The 18,229-nt window shown below is 39.1% G+C and overlaps 1 protein-coding gene across 14 annotated transcripts in view; it reads right to left on the reverse strand.

The window, feature by feature from the left end:
- The window catches only part of pde4dip (phosphodiesterase 4D interacting protein), a 422,313-nt gene that overhangs the window by 30,458 nt on the left and 373,626 nt on the right, over positions 1-18,229 (reverse strand). For 11 of the 14 annotated variants that reach the window (XM_073063246.1, XM_073063248.1, XM_073063241.1 and 8 more), the window contains 4 exons: positions 13,995-14,248; positions 10,410-10,544; positions 6,834-7,010; positions 1,702-1,944 (listed from right to left, as the gene is read on the reverse strand). In XM_073063246.1, coding sequence (XP_072919347.1) covers positions 1,702-1,944; positions 6,834-7,010; positions 10,410-10,544; positions 13,995-14,248 — 809 coding nt within the window. The remainder of the gene's footprint in view (positions 1-1,701; positions 1,945-6,833; positions 7,011-10,409; positions 10,545-13,994; positions 14,249-18,229) is intronic. The other 3 variants (XM_073063245.1, XM_073063242.1, XM_073063247.1) reach the window with 3 other exon arrangements.

Here is an 18,229-nt window from a genome sequence, read left to right on the forward strand (position 1 = left end):
GCTGGGATCCCATTGAAGATAGCGGAAGTTATGGAGAATTACATGCTGGAAGCAGAAAATACAGGAGTAGTAGGTGAGGACAAGAACAGTCCAATCTCTGGTGCGGTGGCAGAGCAGATGTGTGTGAAATGGAAGAGATGAAGGTGAGGGCAGCATTGCTGGTGGAGGAAGGGAAGCCCCTTTCTTTAAAGGAGGAGGACATCTCAGTTGTGGAGGAGGGAAGCCCCTTCAATAAATCTGCAATTCTTTCTCACAGCGGCTGGGGTTCAGGGTTCATGCCACATGAACTGCAGTTTACAAACTGCAATGGTAAAGATGAGAGAGCACAACTCTGAATACATTGAGATTGCAAATGAAAAACAACATCAAATTGAAGGACATTCATGTATAATTTTAGCAAGTGTTACTTATGAACATTTTCATTATATAAAATATGCTTGCTTCTCACAGCCACATAATTTGAGTAAAAATCAAAGGCAATGCTGTTGAAGTGAGCCTGGGTAGGGACTGCCATGATGGAACATACTGTGAACATCAGGAGCTCTGATTAAGGCAGGTCCCAACATTGCTGATAGAATTTGTCATCTCCAGTTCTCCTTTACAAGAGCCAGGCATATTAGAAGGGATGGAACATGGGATGACTACATGGAAACCCAACCATGAATATATTTAACAGAACAGTTAGACAAGTTTCACTCAAACACCAGTAGCCTGTCTTGATATGGAACACAATGGTCTTGACCAAAGGAATAATATATTTTGGTATTGCCTTTTTTCACAGAAAGCTGAAAAGGACCACAAAATGCTGGTATCAGACAACATTAAGAATTACTGAAGATAGACTAAGATTCATCTGATTGCTCCTCGACCATCATGCTGGGCACATAAATAATTAGATTTTTGATTAATTATAGCAATCAGTCTTATCAATTCTAGAAATGAATCAATTATAGAATGATACAACACAGATAAATGCCATTCATCCCACTGTGTCCATGCAGTCCTTTTGAAGAAAAATCCAATTTTTGTTCTACTGTTCCATTTTCCCCATAGATACCCTACATATTCAGTTCTCCTTTGATGCAGTCTGTATTGACCATTCTACAAGACAATATTAAAACCTTAATAACTTATTGCATATAATATTTCCCTCATGTCTCCCCTGGTTCTATTAGCAGTTACTTTAATCAATAGTTTTTTAAACTATCAGCCCCTGGAAATGTTTGTTTATTTGATCTATTGAGACCCTTAAGGTTTTTAGATCCTTCTAACCATTCTTCTCTTGGCCTTCCCTGCTGAAAGACAACAAACCTCATTTCTCCAGACTATCCACACAACTTGTCCTACTACCTTAAAATATCTCTGCACAGCCGGACAAGAGGTATGTGAACCAGAGAACCAAAATCATTCATTCCTCCAGCATTGCGCATACAAGTACACGCGGACAAGCATTATTTATCAGAGTCATTTTGTTTTGATTCTGGCTTGTTTCTTTTTTCCCCTTCCCACAGAGATTGCAGGTGCAGAGAAGCCACTTCCAACATAAACATATAGAGGAATTCATGCAATTTTAAAAAGCAGCAATTGATTCAACTTTGATCCTTAGTACAGACCTTCCTTTGATCATTTTCATGCTGTCAACAGTAATCTTTAAGCATATGTAGCTTCTGATCAATGGCCAGAGCCAAAAATGTTTCTTACCGGCCATATTTGTCCCTGACTGGTATCCTGATGATCCAGAGGAGACATCTCCAAGTGTATTAATTCTCACCGGTTGATCAGTTGCACCCCAGAGTGCAGTGCTGGCACCACTGGAGGCAATCAGGGTCTGCAGATTGTTGGCACCACTCAGCTGCCGCCGAAGTGCATTCTGTGATTGTGATGAAGAGCCGCCTAGTTCTACACGTGAAGACATATCAGGGCTAGATCCAGAAAAGGTCATGTCTACACAGGGGTGGTTACCAGTGGAAGAAATTTCAGTTTTGCAAGGAAAAAAAGAAACAGCAATTATTTAGCTTACGTTTGATGAGACACAGAGGACTACTTAAGGGCAAAAATAGTTGGAAACAACCAAGTTGCATTGATGATGCAGAATATGCAGTTTTTCAATATTCAATAATTAAATTATTTGAGGACCCAGTTTATAACTTTGGTGTCAGTACAATAAGGATTAAACAGTAGAAGAGTCAAGGAGGAGGATTTCTACAAAGTTGAGATTCATTCAGCTCTTCAGGAAACAGCTTATTTCATTCTAATGTTATAATTATCAATCTTGGTGTGCTCTTTACCCACCTTCATGGGCAGCAATGACAGCCTTTTCACAAATACATTCTGCAAAATCATGCAATATTCTGTAATTAATTACCCATCCTACTGTTGTTCACTTATGCTGAATTGCAGAACATTAATGGATCACTTTCTCAATAGTGTTAAGCTGTTAAGAAATGGCAAAGATGAATAGGTACATTAATTGTGCAAGCAAGCAGCACTGATTAACCACTTGGTGTTAAAAACATTAGGTGTACAGTATATCATTCTGAGCTTTTAGAGTCAAAAGGAGCATTCAAAGCATGCAGTGAAGGATAAGAGGGGGTGCATTGTATCTCTAACATTAAAGCATATTATGATGAATAGAATCACATCACTGTAGATTAAAGAACACCTTTTTGTGCTTGTACACAATTACTTCATTTTCTGTTACAGGTTAGTACTATTAATATTTAGACCACAGAAGGTTGAAATGACATGTATAGTTCCCACTTCCACTATACCTAGGATTCTTTGGATTAATAAGTCCTCTTTGATCATGCTGCCTGTCATGGAATTGGTCTGGAAGCCCTAACAAAGTTTTAAATCTATCGCAGTCCTTGAAATTTTGACATAAAATTGCCATTTTCATGACAAAGACATTCTGAAAGTGAATACAGGTCTGAAAGTAACATTATAGTGACTTCTCAAAGCTCCTCTTATTTTGCCTGTGACTCTCCATTGAGACTATGGGTTGTTCAATTTACCATGATCTTTTTTAAAAGAAGAATTAACCTTTCCTCTTGACTGCTGCAAGTTATGTTAATGATACCACTTAAGGTTAGGGGACACTGGCTGTTCTGGGTACCTTACTGATATCAGCAGATGTTTGACTCTCAAGGATGCAGTAAAAATGAACATTGCCTACGATGTGTTACACCACGTGTAATCCTGTGCACAGGGTGAGTAAAAAGTTGAAAAACTCCCTGTTCACGCTCACTTCACAAGTATATATCTGTACACTCTGCAATCAATGTCATTAGAATTACAAGCACACTGAATACTCCACAACAGTGAGGGCAGTGGGGTAACAAATAAGTTTTTTATTTTATTTATTTAGTGTCATAGCACAGAGTTGGTCCTTCTGGCCCTTCAAGCAATGCCGCCCCAGCAACCCACAACAATTCTGATTCAACCCTAACCTAAATATGGGACAATTTATAATGACCAATTAACCTACCCGGTACATCATTGGACTGTGGGGTGGGGAAACCATAGCACCCGAGAAAAACTCACGTATTCCACAGGGAGGATGTACAGAATCCTTACAGAGGATTCTGAGATTTGAACTCTGAATCCAGTGCCCGAGCTGCAATAGTGTTGCATTGACTGCCACACTACTGTGGTGCTCAAAGTAGAGGCATCAAAAGTGGCCAAATCATCAGAGATGTCAAGTAACTAAAGGAGTACGTTGGTTGGAGAGTAAGAAAAGCTTGCTATTAAATACCACAAGCCTGAGGTACAGATTTGAACAGAAAGTGTATTTAAAATTTGTTATAATAACAAGCTCAGCAACCATCAACGGTACAAACGTACAATCCACACCTCCTAGACTGATTACATTGGAAGCCTTGAATACGTGCAGAACCCTCTACAATTTGTGTATGAAATAGATGGGATTTTTTTTTAGGGTGAATGACCGAAATTGCGGACAAGGTAGAAGTACTTGAAGTGGTCTACATTAAATGGAGAACAATGAGTTTGTCAGTAGATAAAGGACTAGATATTTAAATGTTGACAAACTTCATTGGGGAAAAAAAAAAGTAACAAAGCCCGCAATATTCCAGAATCTCTGAACATTAAGCTGCCAGCCCTGCCTTCTCTCGGCCACTTTTCTGTTATGGCCTTGATATCCCAGTCTCTAGAGGCAAGTTATACCCTCAGTTCATCTACTTTACCTATTAAGCTATGTATGTGCATTGGAATAGATGCAGTTTAAACCAGTGATCTTATCTGGCCATTTACTGTAAACACGGCTATCCTGATTGCTAGGCTTACATACTTTGGTAGCTGTACATATCCCTCTGTTCTCACTAACTTCACTCTCAAGCCCCACCCCCTGCCAATCTAGTTTAAACACTTCCTGTTGACAAAAGCAAATTTCCCCACTAGGATATTGGTCCCCCTCTTGTTCAAGTGCAACCCACACCTCTTATACAGCTCACCTGTACACCAGAAGAGATTTCAATCATCCAAGCACCTAAATTCTTGTTCCCTGTACCACCTCTTCAGCCATGCATTCATCTGGTCTATCCTTCAGTTCCTGGGCTCACTAGCATGTGGCACTGGGAGTAATCCATGGGTCACGACCCTTGAGGTCCTGCATTTTAATTTCTTACCTAATTTCCTATAATCATTCTGCAGGTCCTCATCCATTATTCTGCCTATGTTGTTTGTACCAAAGTGTACATTATGGTTGTTAGGAAAGTTCAAATCCCCTTCCATGGCAACCCTATTATCCTTAAAACTCTGTACATTCTTTGTAGACAAAGGAAGTCAACACCATCTGATGATTCACAAGGAGTTGAACTTATATACAAACCTCCCGTATAGGGTAAAATCATCCCAAAAAATATTCCAGATGATCGGGAATAAGCTGACGCAAAGGCCCAGAAGTGCATGCACAATTAGGATGACATATAATTGCAACCACCACAGAGGAGAAAAATCTTCAGTAATATTTACTTGAGGAATTACTCAGAAAATTTCATCAATATAATAGCAAGCATGAAAAAAAACAAATATGCCTTTGTGCAGATAGTAATAATTTATGTACATCCACAAACAGATGAAAATTGCCTGCTGCCATTTAAAGAGAATATCAAATCAACCTTGAACTGAAAACACTGAAAAGTCACTGAGCTCTGGATATTTCTAGATGTGACCTAATACAACACTTGATCTTTATCAGGTGTTCCACAGTGTTGACTCCATCAGTTATTAAAGGGGATTGACTCTTAGTGGTGGGGAAAGATCAGCTAAAGCACTTTATCTGTGCCAAAGCTTGATCAATTAAAATACTAACTTTGTATTACAACTTGGTTTCAATATTTCCAGCAATGGAGTTAAGGCAGTGACTCACCATATCATTGTAAGTCTATTGCCTTTTCAATTACATACACTGGCCAAAAGTGAAAAATGAATTAAGCTTGAACAGTGGCAATGATATTTGGATTTAAAATTTCAAATTCTAGCTGGGAAGGCCATTCACAGTAATTATTGATAACAAAGTTGTGTTGGCCTTTCTGGGATCAATGTCTGCTAGTCCGATGATGAGCATGTTAAGAATAGAAAGGTGGGGCTCTCCTACAACAGTGCCACACAGAGCATTTAAACAATGTAATATGGTGGATGCCTTGTTTATGTCTCACTTCAAACAAAATTCATAATGTACTGGCTGAAACAGATGACTTATCTGGCCCAGGAGTGGAAAATCTAGATTTATATAAGACCTGACTTTTGAGGCAAGTGCATGACAGATATTGTGTAGATGAATGGAACACACATAGATCTGAATGAAGAAATTATTCTATTGCAGATACTTTGAACTGTCTACCAAATGGTGATAGAGAAGCAATACTGAAGAAACTGCAAAGGAAAATTAAGGACAATCTCCATACAGAACATTTGTCTTTAGTGAATAGGAAGAGTTTTGGCTGCAGGCTTTGTCTGATGACCTGGTGTTGTCAAAGATAGTCAGGACTGGCAAACACATCTCCCAAAGCATGCCTGCAAGTGTGGAAATGGCCTACAACATGATTTTATTGGATCCATAGATTATTGGGAATGAAAGGATACAATATCTCATTGTATTTATCAATAGCCATTCAAAGAGCTAAAGGATGTGGGACCAGGAACCAACACAAAATTAATCATAGAGGAACCTTTGCCACACACCACTTTGGGGAAATATAATTAGACACTGGTCCATAATTTAGACAAGCATGAATAATTTATAAAGAACAGTGGAATTTGATTTGATTTCTCTTTATCACCCATTTTCAAATGGGAATGTGGAAAGGTCCCTTTGAATGTAAAGAAGGCATCAAAGAAATAGGTCATGGAAGGTGACTGAACATCATCAAAAAGCAATGGAATAATACTGCACTCCAGAAGAATACTCATCTGCAGAAATATTAATGGGGACAGAAATTTCAGGATAAGCTTGAATCTCATTCAGCCAAATTTGTAAAGAAAGCCAATTGTTATCGAATGAGCTTCGCAACATAAGTTGCATGAAGCAGACTTTGGTGTTCAGCCCAATCTTTGTATCATTTACACCAATTCAGGTGTAAGCTCACTTTGCACAAACTGGTGACTGAGACTTTGAAGTTAGACATTGTTAAGAATGGAAAATTAATAATAGATTATGAGTTTTTAAAAAAAGCAAAATAAGTTGAATAGGCAATCAAAGCTCATTAATATTTTTAGAGCCCCAATTAAACCCCCACCATTCCACATCATGCCGTTTTGCGCATGCTCTGTTATATTGGTGATATCCAAGCAGAATCAGGTAAAATTCTCACTTTCTCCCAGCTGTCTTTGTAACATGTGAAGCTCTTGTTGGACCTCGGCCAGAGAAAATGGTGATGGTGTCAGGTAAGCTGGCCCAAAGGGCATGCTTCCAAACTGAGAAGGGAAGCCAGCACAATATGAAGCCTGACAGGCATTAAGGCTTGTTGGCACACTGCTGGAATACAAACCTAAAGATGGACAGCAGAATCAAAATAGAAATAAAATGAAGTATTTTGTAGAAATAAACATATGCTTCAACATAAACACAGTAAATGTGGAGATACTTAACAGCCCTATTCCTACTGCGTATAGGTATGGTCAAATTTGGAATTGGGATATTTGTGATTTAATTATTTCTGCTGCTTCAAGATCCTGAGGGATCTGACTGTTGCTAAAGTATAATTGGTATATTCTCAATTCTTTGATGTGTAACTCAATTGCTTGTTCTTGTTTGTGATCAAGGTTGTGAATGTTAATGAGTGTTAATTCACCATTCAAATTCCATATGAAATCCTACTACAGCAGGAGTTACTAGAGTGGGATGCCTGACTAGATTTTCTCCTCCTTAGCACAAACACTAAGCAAAGTAAATTATCTTGGCTTACTCATTATAGACCTTTACCTCTTTCATTTTCCTGATGTGTTTTTGGTTCACATTGGATGGGTGCACTGGGCTAACTACAATGCAAGTGTCAAAGTGATTTAAGATGGAAAGCAAATGATCTGTTCTTAGATCCATATAGCCCCCTTGGATGTAATAAGTACATTCAATTCTCTGTCAATTTGCTCTTCAGCACATTCCACAAAGTTGGAAAATATTAGCAAAGTTGGATGTATTGTCTCTGCAATATTAATGATGGATCTCAAGTGAACACTAATTCAGACAAGTGAAAATTATCAGAAGCAGTAGAAAGACACAGGCACGATCTAACTGAAGGAAGAGGGATGCCTTGTGCCTTGGTGTGGCCCACCTAGGATAGAGCCTTTTAATTAATAACTAAGTAGGCTTCACTTCTCTTGTTAAGGCCTGCTTCAATGTTCTCCCAAGTTTTATGTGACCAGCTGAACTTTGCACAGGTAACAGCAAACAACTTGGCTTACAGTCTATTGTTCATTGTTGGACATAGCCCTCCTACCATAAAGGTCGAGGCACACTGAAAATGGCTAAATGGTTTCAAACATTTAGGCTCCACTGTGCTAGATGATGCTTAACAACAATGTCTACTTGTCTAATATCCTTCTCTTTGTGGGAAAAACATTAATGCCATAAGTTTCTACAATGCTCCCACTATTATCCAGTATAAATTGAATTCTGTTTACATACCGTAAATTCCGGACTACAGAGCGCACCTGATTAAAAGCCGCAGGTGTTCCACGTTGTAATATGAGATATTTACACAGAAAGATATTACACGTGAGGATTTTTTAACTTTTAATTAAATCCGTATGGTAACATAAACAAATACATATTGCAAATGCTTTTTTTCGAACAGTGCCTGTAACACAGCTACTTTTAAATATACATACGTATCGGTAACACACAAATTACGTTGCGTATACTTTTTTACTGAACAGTGCACGAACAACATTCCAATATCTCCTAATGACTGGTAAAAAAAATATATATTGCAGCCTACCAGGAAAAGTTATTGATCGCCTTCTTCATCTTCCTCCTGTGCACTAAAACCATCAAAGTCCTCTTCTTCAGTGTCCGAATTGAACAACCTCAGGATCTCGTCACTCACTTCAGTCTCTTCGTTGTCGCTCTCACTTGAGCACATGCGGTCCTCTTCATCACGCAGCAGTCCAGCCTTTCGAAACCCGTTGGTGATGGTGGATGTTGTGACATGGCTCCACGCATTTAGGATCCACTGGCAGACTTGAGTTAAAGATGCTCTTCGCATGCGGCCTGTTTTGGTAAAGGATTTCTCGCCGCTCGTCATCCAAGTCTCCCACTCAACGCGCAGCGCCACTTTAAATGCCCGGTTCACGCTGATGTCCAGTGGCTGCAAATACTTCGTGGTGCCCCCAGGAATCACAGCTGGAATTGAGTTTGTACTCTTGATGGCAGCTTTAACTGAATCTGTTATATGGGCCCTCATGCTGTCCATAACCAGCAATGCTTTTTTTCTGTGAAAAAATCCCCCTGGTCGCTTGGCGTAGCACTCTCTCAGCCAATCCTTCATTAGACTCTCCATCATCCAACCTTTCTTATTGACTTTCACCATGATTTCTTTTGGGAATTTTTCCTTTGGCATTGTCAGCCGCTTAAAAATTACCATCGGTGGAAGCTTTAGTCCAGATGCTGTGCAGCTCAGAACACAAGTAAAATGCATTCTCTCATGGCCACTTGTTTTCAGTGTGATGGACGAGTCACCTTTTTTATTAACAGTCCGAGTGAGAGGCAGGTCAAACGTCAAAGGTACTTCATCCATATTTATGATATCATCTGGCCCGATGGAATTCTCCGCTATCTTTGTTTGAGTGAATGTGCGGAAGTTAGCAAGTTTTTCCTCGTGGTCGGGAGGGAGCTGCTGACACAGAGTCGTGCGTACCCTGACGGACAGGCCTTTTCGTCTCATAAATCTAAAACACCACGATGGCCCACCTCTAAAATCTTCGATTTTCATTTTGGTGGCGATTGCTTTAGCCTTCAGTCTGATCTGCACGGTGGAAACACCGCGGCTGCCTGCTCTCTGTGTGTTAACCCAGTCTTCAAGAAAGTTTTCAAGTTCGGGCCATCTGCTGTGATTACCTCTGAAAGCTTTTGTCGTCTTTTTGCATTGACTCAGTTCTTCACGCTGGCGTCTCCACCGTCTCACCATCGATTCATTTATGCCAAGATTATGTGCAGCAGCTCGATTTCCTTCTTCAACCGCCAGATTGATCGCCTTTAACTTAAAAGCTGCATCATATGCTTTTCTTTGAGTGTTTTCCATGTTGATGAGGGTGAGTACAAATGACTGATTTACAATAATTTAATTGTGAAAGTGCGCTTGATTTATCGTACAATTTCATTGGACCTCTGTGAACTACTCATCAATTTTATTGGTCTACTGTTACGAGGCAAAATGTTTTTGGCGGCATGAAAAAAAACATGCATTAGCCGCACCGTAGTATAGGCCGCAGTGTAGAAAGCGTGGGGAAAAAAGTAGCGGCTTATAGTCCGGAATTTACGGTACTTTCCCTGGTGTTCTCATAACTTTACTTTAGGTGAATAATTTAGAGAGCCTCCACAGAAATATTTTATTTTAAGGTATCGTTTACTTATGCCTAGAGTGATAAGGATGGAAACTCAGTGTTTGGAACATAACACTGTACCCATTTCCTGTCTTCTGCTTCACACTGCTACTCACAGTATTTGAATGCTTCCAGTCAATATCCTGAGCAAACAAATGGCATCAATTAGTAGCAGCGAGTTAACTCAGCATGATACTAAATAGAGTCAGAATCTGGGAAACTACATCACTGCCTACATTTAAAAGAGGAAAAACAAAACGTCATTCTCAATCTATCTTGTTATAACCTCTACACTCAATTTAAGATCCCAATTAAAGCACCATGCATCGATCAGTTTCTAACCATACCTTTTTGTGATTTAACAGTGTCACAGGGTTGCTGTGAGGGTGAGATGCTGGCACTGTCCTTTGGTCGATTTTCACATGAAGAAGCAGATGCAAGAGATGAATGTTGGGATGGGTGTTCACTATGATTTTGATCATCTGACAAAAGTAAATGCTAATGTAATGAGATGTCAAGAAGTCACAAACTTGTACAAATATTTTTCTGGCATGAAACTAAAACAAACTAAAGACAGAGCAAATTCATAAACACCCTGTCCAAAAGCAATGTGAGGTTACTTTTACCTGACAAGCTATAGCAGTTCGAGACAACTCACCACCATCTAGTCAGGTGCCTCCTGATTACCAAATATGAATGAGCTGTTTCTTGATGTATTTTACTGTGAATTTATTTGCACCAAACTTAAACTGATACAAAGAGAAACATAACTTCATGGATGTTTTTAAAATATTAGGGGTTTCAGTCTAGTTTTTCTGGTTGAAAGGAGGGTGACATGGGACCATCAACATAAAACTGTGGCTATGCTATGTTGGCGCCGTAAGAATGGCGATACTTGTGGACTGCCCCAGCACAATCCTCGCTTATTTGATCAGATGCAAATAACACACTTCAATGCATGTTTTCATGCTTTCATGTGCATGTGACAAATACAGCCAATCTTTCAAATATAATCATCTCATTCATGGTGTCTTAAGGGACTTTAGTACTAATGAAGTACATCAGATATGTAGTGACTGAATAAAACACAATTGTCAGTTTGCAGAGAACGCTTTGATAATGGCCTGAAAATCTGTTTTGGTAACACAAGGAATACTGGGAATAATTCTCCTGTTCTTTTTTGAAGCACCACGAGATCTTTAAAGTCCACCTGACAAAGCAGATAGGGCCCATGTTAACATCTTAGCCAAGACCAACAACACTCAACTTCTTCAATGCTACACTGAAGAGACAGCCTAAAATTTTTGTGCTCAAACAAAGTTCCGTCTGGTTTACCGACTGACCCATAGCTAACAAACTCAGGACTGTGAGCAAAGTTACTTAAACATTAAGTTGAAGAGATTGTGGAGGCATACTAATTATCTTCCAAGAATCACTGGATTCTGGAATGCTTCCAGAAGTTGGTTGATGATGAGTATTTAGATTTTCAGAAGGCCTTTGACAAGGTGCCTCATATGAGGCTGCTTAACAAGCTACGAGCCCTCGATATTACACGAAAGATTCTAGCATGGAAAAGCAGTGGCTGATTGGCAGGAGGGAAAGAGTGAGAATAAAGGGAGCCTTTTCTACCTGGCTGCCTGTGACTAGTGGTGTTCCACAGGGGTCTGTATTGGGACCGATTCTTTTTACATTATATGTCAATGATTTGGATGATGGAATTGAAGGCTTTGTTGCAAAGTTTGCAAACAATATGAAGATAGGTGGAGTGCCAGGTCGCTTTGAGGAAGTAGAGAGGCTACAGAAGGACTTAGACAGATTGGGACAATGTGATAAGAAGTGGCAGGTGGTACACAGTTTCGGGAATTGTATGGTCATGCACTTTGGTAACAGAAAAGAAATGGTTGATTATTTTCTAAATGGAGTGAAAATACAAAAAAAAACTGACACACAAAGGGATTTGGGAGTCCTTGTGCAGGATTCCCCAAGATTAATTTGCAGGTTTAGTCTGTGGTGAGGAAGGCAAATGCGATGTTAGTATTTGTTTAAAGAAGACCAGAATATAAAAGCAAGGATGTAATGTTGAGAATTTACAAAGCACTGGTGAGGCCTCACTTGGAGTATTGTGAGTTTTGGGCCCCTTATCTTAGAAATGTGCTGAAACTGAAGAGGGCTCAAAGGAGGTTCACGAAGATGATTCCAGGATTGAACAGCTTGTCATATGAAGAGTATTTGATGGCTCTGTGCCTGTAGTCACTAGAATTTAGAAGAATGAAGGGTGACCTAATTAAAACCTATCAAATGGTGAAAGGTCTTGATAGAGTGGATGTGGAGATGTTCCCAGGGATGTGAGAGTCTAAGACCAGAGGACACAGCCTCAGAATAGAGGGGCATCATTTTAGAACAAAGATGAGGAGGAATTTATTTAATCAGAGAGTGGTGAATCTGTGGAATTCTTTGCTACAGACAGCTCTGGAGGCCAAGTCTTTATGTATATTTAAGGCAGAGGTTGATAGATTCTTGATTGGTCAGGGCATGAAGGGATCCAGGAAGGAGAGGGGTTGGAATGCAGGAGACTGGGGCAGAGGGGAAAATTGGATCAGCCATGATGAAATGGTGAAGCTGACTTGATGGGCCAAATGGCCTAATTCCACTCCTCTATCTTATAGTACTGGAGCACAGATTGCTTTGTCAAAGGACTATATGTGTCAAACCCCCCATTCCTCCCTCCCCAAGCACATGTTTCAACAAAATGTTTGATATATGACATAATTGGATTAAATGGTCATCATTATAAAATGATTCTGGGAGTTCTTGAAAGGTGGTATTCTGACTTGGGGCCCCCTTTTTCATATTGCATAAGGAGTGAACAAAGAAGGAAACCATGGTCTTTGGAAGTACTGTTGTCAATATATTCTAGGTGCTCTTGTGGACTGTAACAACTGGATGAATGAATAAAAGAGTAATATGTATCAGCATACTTCTATTCAAAGAACCAGATAAAATGAATTGTGGCATTTAAGATTAATGAAGATGATGATGATGATGATGTTGCGAGATCACTATTGTGTCATTTTGTCATCCTGTGATATCACAAGGACATTCCGTGATGATTGAAGGACAGAATGACCAATGTACACAGAATGAGCAATGCACACAGGATATAGTAGCTAGCAAGAATAACATGGTAGCTGAACAAGACCAACTAGGTAACTTCAGTAAGTTCTTTAGGCCTGCTCATTGGTGAGTAGAAACTGTTCTTTATAACCTGCTCATTCCATATACTGACCACCCTCTAGGAGAAAAAAAAAAATCCCCAAGGTTCCTAGTAAATTTCTCCCCACTCACCCTAAACTTATGTCCTCTAATTCTTCATTTCCCAAATCGAGGAAAAAAGTGGGTTCTATGCTCCTCATAATTTTATACACCTCTACAATATCACCCTGATTCTCCTACACTCCAATAAATAAAGTTCCAGCCTACTCAACCTCCCTCCTTAACTCAGTCCTTTAAATCCTGGAAACATGTTTGTAAAACTCCTCTGCACCACCTTCAGATAAATATCATCTTTCTTATAACTCCTATAGCACAATGAAAACTGAACCAAATACAACCTCACCAACATTTTGTAAAATTGCAACATTACATCCAACTTCTATACTCAATGACCTGACTTTTAAGGCAAGTGTGCCAAAAGTGTTTTACAGTTTTACCAGTGATAGCAACTTCAGGAAATGATGTTACTTTCTGGAAAATGCTCTATCTCATTCCACAACTTCAGTATTTTATTAATATTGTAGTTCAGTGTTACTGCTAATATTTCTACATAAATATTGCTGCTGCAACCAGGACTCTGATTTCATTTTGATACGTGTAATTATTCCCCTTTGCTCTTCCTTTGCTTAACTCTAGTGGAGTTTTAAATGTAAGCTTACCTGCAGCAGCATGTGCTTCCAGCTCTGTACTCTGCTGATCATCATGTGAGTACTCACTGCTCAAGTCAACTTCATAATGATAAGCATCCAGGTCATCATTGGTTGACTCTTGCTCATCCGATATAAATGATGCTCTGTCAGACTGTTCAGAGTCTGACAGAATATGGCTGTTGGATGGAGTGTGTGCCCGGCTCTGCAGTTTGCAGCTTAAAGATTCAATGAGCTTGTTTTTCTGCTCAAGCTCTTTGTTCAATCTGTGAATAAAGTTAATGCTTCAATTAAATCACCATCTTGTCAGAGATTTTGTAGCCAATATTCTTCATGTGATCTATATACATTAGCTGCTGGTAATTTTTTTTTAACATATAATGAGGGAAGAGCTACCAAAAACTAAGAGAAGGCTGATGAAATTTAACACAACACGGTAAAAAGTTATGTTTTCATACAAAAATGAGGATTTAAATAATACATAACAGAAACAATCTTAATCTAGTTACAGCAATGGAAAGAGCTGAGGCTAAGTAGGCATTAAGGAAGTAGTTAAAAAATATACAAGACCCAGGGGCATTGAGTAAAAGGGCAAGGATGTCACATTGAATATTTATAAAATACTGCTTTGATTGCAACAAAAAGATTAAATCCAGTATGTGTTATTTGCACAGTGCAAAGGCTTTAGAAAGTATGCAGAAGAGAGGTCCTGGAATGAATACAGGAATGTGGCCTCTAGACTGGAGAAACAGGGATTGTTCTTGGAACAGTGGAAGTTGAGCAGGGAGCTAATAGATAAATTTAAAATGATGAAGGGTCTACACAGAATAGATAAAAATAACTTGCTGCCGTCAAGTGGTGTCCATTGCAACAATGAGTAAGGGAGGCAGATTTCGTCATGGTATGGAAAAGGGAAGAGTGTGCAGAGCTATGGGGAGATAGTGGGAGAGAGGAACTAGCTGGGTTACTCTTGCATTGGGCCAGCATGAACACAATGGTACAAAGGGCCTCCTTCTGTGCTATTATATTTCTGTGATTTATAAACAAAGGGAAAATGACTTTTTGTTTACAATTAATTTTAATGCACAGTCAGTCACCTGCCCCATCATGTAAGTACAGGCTTTATAAAACAAAGTATTTGTTTTAATTAATTTCCCTAAATGATATTTAAATGCTATTATTGATTCTGATTCCATTTCCACCTGAGATAGAAGTAATCTTCTGTTGCTTACTGTGAACCTGGAACAAGTTAACGCATTCCATTCCTCACTTTTTATCTTTTGGTATATTGTCCAGTCTTTAAGGTATCATTACTTATAAAGTAATCTTCCATATCAGGAATCTTGCCTCAACCACTCTCAGATAATCACAAACACAGACAAATTCAGAATAAACCTTCAGGATATCCAATTACATAGAATATTCACACTAAAATAGTAGGCTCTTATCCTGAAGCCATACAATGTAATTTTCAGTATTTTTTTAGGATGTGCAGATACCAATTAACAATCTGTCATTGAATGTATTTAAAGTTCAAAGCAAATTTATTATGAAAGTACACGTACGTCACCATATACAATGCTCATTTCCTTGCGGCATTCACAGTAAATACATAATAGAATTAATGAAAGACCACAACCGATATGATAGACATCCAAATAATGTGCAAAAAACAACCAAATGTGCAAATACTTCAATTGAGGCCTCACCGAAGATTTATAAGTATCAAAACTACACCCTTGCTCTTATAAACAAGAGAAAAACTGCAGATGCTGGAAATCCGAGCAACACACACAAAATGCTGGAGGAACGCAGCAGGCCAGGGAGCATCTATGGAAAAAAGTACAGTCAGCGTTTTGGGCCGAGACCCTTTAGGACGGAAAAAAGATGAAAAAGTGACTTGTTTTGTCTTTCAGTCTCTGAAGCAGTATTCACTAAAAGAAAAATTCTCAAGTTCGCTTTGTAGGCCTAAAGTTATACTTAGTTTCTCATTTACCATACTAGCAATTTTTATAGTGGTCCTGGTATTTACTGTTGAACAAAACACAAACCTGCAATTAGAAACAATGCACAAGAACCAATGGAAGAATATATTTATTTCATCAGCAAAAATACAAGAAGTTTCTATGTCAATTTGTTAAATAGTTGGAATGGAGAGATGCCAATATATTTCCACAATTCCTCCAAATCTGTTGATAGGATAAATAGACCATTATCAATGTCCTCTCCCAAGTGAATATCTCCAGTTTTGAGATCAAAATAACTCCCCTGCCCCAATTTTTAAATATACTCAACTTTTTTTCCCCTCCAGTCCTGTTGAAGGCTCTTGGCACAAAATGTCGACTGTACCTTTTTCCACAGATGCTGCCTGGCCTGCTGAGTTCCTCCAGCATGTGTCTTCCTTGTTTTTATTTTGTAGTTCTCTTGAAATGAATGCTGACATCACATTTGCATTCCTCACCACAGACCCAACCTGCAAATTAACCTTTAGGGAATCGTGCACAAGGACTCCCAAGTCCCTTTGTGCTTCAGTTTTTTTGTATTTTCTCTCCATTTAGAAAATATTCAACCCTTTCATTACTTCCACTAAAGTGCATGACCATACACTTCCCGACACTGTGTTCCATCTGCCACTTCTTTGCCCATTCTCCTCATCTAAGTCCTCCTATGGCCTCTCTAATTCCTCAAAACTACCTGCCCCTCCACCTATCTTTGTATTGTCTGCAAAGTTTGCAACAAAGCCATCAATTCTATCTTCCAAATCATTGATATATAACATAAAAAGAATTGGTCCCAACACAGACTCCTGTGGAACACCACTAGTCACGGGCAGCCAACCAGAAAAGATACCCTATATTCCCTCTGTTTCTGTCCTGCAAATTAGCCATCATTCTATCCATGTTAGAATATTTCCTGTAATACCATGGAGTTGTAGCTTTTTAAACAGCCTCATGTGTGGCACCTTGTCAAAGGCCTTCTGAAAATCTAAGTACACCACATCAACAGATTCTCCTTTGTCTATCCTGCTTGGTATTTCTTCAAAGAATTCCAACAGAATTGTCAGACAAGATTTTCTCTTGAGGAAATCATGCTGACTATGGGCTACTTTATCATGTGTCTCCAAGTACCCTCATCCTTAGTAATCGACTCCAACATCTTCCCAACCACTGAAATCAGCCTATAGTTTTCTTTATTCTGCTTCTCTCCCTTCTTTAGACTGGAGTGATATTTGCAGATTTCCAGTCTTCTGGAACCATTCCAGAATTTAGTAATTCTTGAAAGATCATTACTAATGTCTCCACAATGTCTTCAACAACATCTTTCAGAACCCTGGGATGTATGCCACCTAGTCCGGGTGACTTATCTACCTTCAGACCTTTCAGTTTCTCAAGAATCTTCTCTCTAGTTATAGTAACTTCAGGACCTCTGACACCTGGAGCTTTCGCCATACTGCTAGTGTCTTCCACAGTGAAGACAGATGCAAAATAGTTATTCAGTTTGTCCGCCATTTCCTTGTTCCCCATTATTGCAGCAATGTTTTTCTGGTGGTCTGGTATCCACTCTTGCCTCTCTTTTACACTTTATGTATCTGAAGAAACTTTTGGTATCATCTTTAATATTATTTGCTGGCTTACTTTTGTATTCCATCTTTACTTTCTTAATTAACTTTTTAGTTGCCTTCTGTTGGTTTTTAAAAGCTTCCCAATCCTCTAACTTCTCACTAATTTTTGCTCTATCATATGCCCTCTCTTTGGCTTTTATGTTGGCTTTGATTTCTCTTGTTAGACACAGTTATAACCATATAACAATTACAGCATGGAAACAGGTAATCTCGGCCCCTCTAGTCCGTGCCGAATGCTTATACTTATCTAGTCCCACTGACCTGCACTCAGCCCATAACCCTCCATTCTTTTCCTGTCCATATACCTATCCAATTTTACTTTAAATGACAATATCAAACCTGCCTGTACCATTTCTACTGGAAGTTCGTTCCACACAGCTACCACTCTCGGAGTAAAGAAATTCCCCCTCGTGTTACCCCTAAACTTTTGCCCCCTAACTCTCAACATGTCCTCTTGTTTGAATCTCCCCTACTCTCAATGGAAAAAGCCTATCAATGTCAACTCTATCTATCCCCCTCATAATTTTAAACACCTCTATCAAGTCCCCCCTCAACCTTCTACGCTCCAAAGAATAAAGACCTAACTTGTTCAACCTTACTTAGGTAACTTAGGTGCTGAAACCCA

Source organism: Hemitrygon akajei, chromosome 12 (assembly GCF_048418815.1).
Source record: "Hemitrygon akajei chromosome 12, sHemAka1.3, whole genome shotgun sequence".
In the NCBI taxonomy this organism is placed as follows: Eukaryota; Metazoa; Chordata; class Chondrichthyes; order Myliobatiformes; family Dasyatidae; genus Hemitrygon; species Hemitrygon akajei.